Genomic DNA, 5,614 nt, shown 5'->3' on the forward strand with positions numbered 1-5,614 from the left:
GAGAGAGAGAGAGAGAGAGAGAGAGAGAGAGAGAGAGAGAGAGAAGAAAAATTGTTGGCAATCAGTCCAAAAAATCACGACGCGCGAGAGTCACGCGTGCATTTAAAATTCGATTAAAATTCGTTCGAGTCGCGGAATTTCTTTCTAATTCGCTTCGATTTTTCGTGTTTCAGGGATGAACCAGCGGAAACAGCGCAGAGAGAGAACAACGTTCACCAGAGCGCAATTAGACGTGTTGGAAGGACTGTTTACGAAAACTAGGTACCCGGACATCTTCATGCGAGAAGAAGTTGCATTGAAAATTAATCTGCCGGAATCACGAGTTCAGGTGAATTTATATTTTCCCCCACTTCTTCTTCCTTCTCCTTCTCCTCTTTATTTATTCACTCCTCTTCCTTTTTTCCTTCCTTCCTTCCTTCCTTTCTTCTTTCCTTTCGAACGAATCGTTATTATTATCCACGACGACGAAAAAAATCGATTCCGCGGGAAAGCCGAAAAGAGGAAATCGTCGGCTTTATTCGTCGCGTACGGATTACCCTATCCAACAAGTCACGGGAGAAACGACAGTGACAATCTCGGTCGAGCGATAGTAACGAGTAGGAGAGGGACAGAGGGGGAATGGGAGTGTTTCGTGCTTCGGCAAGCATGGACGAGATTTAAGGTATTTACACAACGCGGTGTCGCGCCCTACGTCCCTCCGCTTTCCGCCATTGTCCCACCCGTGGCTGTACATTGATAGACGAGCTCGTTGACGCTTTTATTGCGGTCCTCGTAACATCTTTATATCTTTATGCTCCTCGAGTCACGGGAATGTGTAGAGCGATCGCGAAACGCCATTCCATCGTCCCCCTTCCTCGAGATTCGCGAAACGCCACTTTTAATCGCGTGTTCCTGATTCGATGGAGAAACGTTTGAATTTGTGCAGTGTAGCGTAGTAAATAAGATATAAATCAAGAGCATCTTGTGGAATAAGGTCGAAAGTCATCGAGCTCGATTAAAGTGACCTCTCGATTGGGAAGGATTTCGCGTCTCGATTTATCGAGATTTCGAGGACGAACCGTGACTCCGGAAATTCCACGGAGTTTCCACGCGAAGTTAAGCCTTCGAGGTGAATGAAGGCGCAACTGCTAAAGGGTGTGATACATATATATATATATATATATATTATATATACGTCACACGAATATATACATCGTGCACGTGAACGAATAATATCGAAGGGGAGAGGTGGATAAGGGAGGAGGGAGGGGATCTAAAAGTTTTCGAGGGAGAAGGAGAGGAGAGGGGAGAGAGAGAGTTGTATATTCTGTACAGAGTTATCTATACCATAGGGGAGGGGGGTAGAGGTGTGTTAGGTGGAACACAGAAGCACGATGTATGGAACACAACATATAGTTGATTTGTTCCTGGATTATAGCCCTTCGTTCTATCTCGCTCGCGAGTTTCTATACGCCTGTCCTCTCTGCGAGAGAACGACACAGCTGCGCGCGATGTTTGCTACGTTTGAATGCGCCAGGTCGTTCGTCCATCATTTACGATCGAGGAGCGCGTCAAAACGTTATTTTTCTCGGTGAAAAAGAGACGAGCCTATCCGGCTACTACCATCGCTACTACCATCCGACAGGGATGGGAGGGCGATAAACTGTTCTCCTCGCGAACAGGTTTACCTTACGAATTTATTCTCGTATTAAATTCCGCTTCCACGATAATCTTCAATATCGCGAAAAAAATATCCGTAACCGTTCCGATCTCCACTCGCTCTACGATAAATTAAAAATTATCGTAGACACGAATGATGCAGGCATCGTACAATTCTCAGTATTCCAATGTTCTCCAACAGACGAATTACGCGTATTATCTCTTAATAATATCTTTTCGTTCTTGTTGTAATATAACGCGTATATATATATATATATATATATTAATAGCGCAAATAAGAAAATATATTTGTCATAACGAAAATGTCAACGCAGCTGCTCCAGCCCAGTGGTAAATGGGTTGGTTTTCCATGTTGGATGCTAACCAGATGGTGATGCAATTTACACCTAGCCATCGATACACAGAGTAGTGGAGAGAAACTGACTGTGGTTCACCCCGAGGGCTTCCACCGGGGATGGCACCAGGACCCGTTCAGTTGGTTTTTGGGGTAGCTGCGAGTTGTGTGTTGTTCCTGGGGAGGGAGGAGGGAGGGGAGGAGGGAAGGGAGAGGGGTGTCGTTGTGCAAACACGGAGCGGTAATGGGCGTTTTCTCTCTCTCTCTCTCTCTCTCTCTCTTCGTCCCCTTCGAGATCTCCTCCTTCCTCTCGTCACGATCATTCCTCTTGCGGTTGATATCGCGCAATATCGCGCGAATATTCGCACCCCTTCGCCTCTACGAGGGTCGCGAAACGAGAATCCGTCCATCGACCGATACAAAGTGGAGGAACGGTTTCTCTCTTATCTTATCTTATCTCATCGACGATGGTCGATTCGTTCGGAATTTTCGATTTCGAATTTTTCGCGCTTCGTTCACGTTCAACTTCTCTCGTTCAACCCCATATATATATATGTGTGTGTGTGTGTGTATTGTCGACGAGATCGAGAGGCGACCATACTTTTCCCTTCCGTTCTCAACTCGACCCAACTCAGCGCGACTGGATTCATGGCGACTGGAAATCCCGGTACACGGTTGGACGATTCGCGTTCTTCGTAACAACTGTTACAATACTGGCCGATAATAACAACAATAAAGGCGGATCTTGCTTTTAAAGGCACGGGCATAGATTCATAGGATCGCACCCCTGGCCACATTGTGTGCCCGGATTACAGAGGGTGCGTGAGGGGGAGTGAAAGAGGGGGAAAGTCTGCGTGGAGAGCGAAACTTGCGGCCTACTACGGGGGATACTTTTTTTCTTTTTTTTTTGTCCATGCTCGGCAGTATCCTTGTCTCTTGGCAGAAAGGCAGGGGAGAAAGAAGGTCTCCTTCTTTCCTTTCTAGTAGGGCAGCGGCACTACTCAGTCCAATTTCGTTTAAAGCGTTTTTGTATCACGAGCCTCCTGCGCGTTATTACATTCGCGTTACGACGATGAACGCGTTTTTCGATAAATTATTCGACGAAGTAATAGAAATCGTTGTGCATATGTATATACATATATATATATATATGTATATACGATAGATTTTAATTCGCGCATTCTAGCAAACACCGTTCGGCAAAGTGAATATCCCGGGGGATAGTACACACGTATACGAAAACGCGCGAGCGTGTAAAACTTTCGTATACACGTATAAAAGCGTATAAAAGCCCCTGAACTCTTCTCTACCTTCTCCCCCCTCCTCTCTCCCCTCTTCGTTGTTATTGTTACGATTTAATGAAATGTTACGGCCGCCCGCCCGCGATTACTTTCCCATTGCACCGATTAACTCTCCCCACGGTTGCCAACGGTTCTTCCTCCATCCCTCGTGGCGGGACACCTTTTCTTTTCGGGCGATCCCTCGCGAAAGAGAAGCTACCGCCCCACTACCGAGATACTACCCTCTACGCTACGCTACGATACGTTTCGTATCGCCGACCCACGGAAACTCGATTCGAAACTCGCTCGAGAAGAAGGAAAGCGTGGAAAGCGAATACGTCGAAGCGCGTCGTGGACGCACTCGAGATTATTATTTCGATCGAGACTTAATCCATCTTCCTTTTCTTCCCCCTTTTGTTTTCACAGGTCTGGTTCAAGAATCGGCGGGCGAAGTGCAGGCAACAGTTGCAGCAGCAGCAGCAGCAACAGCAGCAGCAGCAACAGCAGCAAGCCTCGCCCTCGAAAGGGTCGCCAAGGTCGAGCCAGGCGCAGAGCAACTCGAGCAACGGCAACAAGATGTCGACGAGCTCGACCGCGACGCCGAGCAGACGTTCCTCGCCCGTCTCTCCGCCACGGGGCAAAGAGGCGCCCGGGCCCAACTCGCCACTCTTGTCGACGACATCCACCTATCCGCGGTTGGGTGTAACGCCGACAGGCGGTAGCGGGGCAAACAGCGCCCTCACCACCCCGTCTCCTCCTTTGACTCCGGGCTCTAGCCAGTTACCGCCGTCTTCTTACCCCCCACCGATGAACCAAATTCATCACGGCGAGTATGGTTTCACTTGGAGTTCAGCGTCACCGGGCTCGGTGAACCCGAGCCAATGTTACGCCGGGCAGACTTACAATGCCTACCAGAACCCGTACACAAGCGGCGATTATTATCAGACCCAGATCTCTCACATGCATCACAGCCCCCAGGGAAATTATCACCATCCCCAGTACCACCACAACATGGCGCTCACCTCCTCCATGTCCCACTTGACCAGCCACCATTTGAACGCGTCCGGCCCCAACGACATGACCGCCTCACCGTCCGACTCTGACGGTTACATACTGCCCGATCAAAAGTATCAGGCGATGGTATAGCGGTCCAGTAGTGGTAGTAGTGGTAGTAGGTCGACGGGAATCTTCAATCGCGCGCAAGAGACAGCGCTCGGATCGTACAATTGGCGTCTCAACTCGACGGCGAATTGCTCCGAGATCAATGGTAATATCGATTCCGATGATAACAATTGAAATGAAATCGAACGAAAGAACGAACGTACGAATGGATCCTCGATCTCGTCTTTCTTCTCCTTTCTTCTCCTTTTACCTCGCTTTTTTTTCTTTTTTGTTTCTGAGAGAATTTTCGCGCCAATTTTCGCGCCCGGATATATCGTCATACATATACATGTGCATCGTATGCTTCAGAGAGGACTTCCAACCATGATATTGCAATTTGTGTAGTGATTGCATTGAATAGAATGTAATTTTTTTTTTGTGGAAATTTATTGCTCCTATAACGATAAGAGAATTGAAGGAAATAATATGAAAGATGGGATTCATTTCAAAATGATTCGTGGAAATGAAATTTTTGCGGCCAATTTCGGGTAATTTGTCGTCGAACTAATTAGAGATAAGTCTTCACTGGCTCCGTTTTTTTTTTTTTTTTTGGAAGAATGAGAGAATAAATGGATAAATAAGTGAGTATTTGCAAGAGGAATATGTACAAAAAATCGAGCCTCGCCATAATTTATGATACACTCCTCGTTGTCTTTCGTATTTAGGTCGGCCTTGAATATCTGCCTAAATAATATAAACGTATATATATATATATGTAGAGAGAGAGAGAATCTAAGTTGTACCTCTCTTAACAAATGATCTCCATGACAGAAAACGAAGGATGATTATTTCACCAAAGTGCGAGTTCGAGTGGAATAATCGAGCAACAATTTTGATACGACACGATTCGATACGATTCCATGATAAACGAATGAATTCTTTATCACACGAACGATTAAGAAGAACAACTTTGTCACTTTCTTCTAATTCAAATAAAATTCATCGAAACGACACGAAACAACGTTTCCGTCGAATGAACTCTTTCTTTCGATCGGACGACGATATTCCGACCGACTGTATTTTCGTTGATTTGATTTCTCAATCGCTCCGCTATCCTCCTAAGGAATAAGTAAAATCGATTGGTGATATTTTTGAGGTAATAAAATTATAATATAATCGAACTCAATGAAATCACACGCATAGAATTCATCATTCGTAAGAGAGAAAATACGCAAGAACC

At 46.1% G+C, this 5,614-nt stretch overlaps 1 protein-coding gene across 1 annotated transcript in view; it reads left to right on the plus strand.

The window, feature by feature from the left end:
* The window catches only part of LOC122718356 (homeobox protein OTX2-like), a 37,156-nt gene extending 32,240 nt beyond the window's left edge, over positions 1-4,916 (plus strand). The window contains exons 3-4 of the mRNA XM_043943320.1: positions 174-328; positions 3,700-4,916. Of these exons, the coding sequence (XP_043799255.1) occupies positions 174-328; positions 3,700-4,419 (875 nt within the window). The 3' untranslated portion in view covers positions 4,420-4,916. The remainder of the gene's footprint in view (positions 1-173; positions 329-3,699) is intronic.
* The last annotated feature ends 698 nt before the right edge of the window (positions 4,917-5,614 follow it).

Source organism: Apis laboriosa, unplaced genomic scaffold (assembly GCF_014066325.1).
Source record: "Apis laboriosa isolate Shangri-la unplaced genomic scaffold, ASM1406632v1 scaffold62_cov152, whole genome shotgun sequence".
NCBI classification, from domain to species: Eukaryota; Metazoa; Arthropoda; class Insecta; order Hymenoptera; family Apidae; genus Apis; species Apis laboriosa.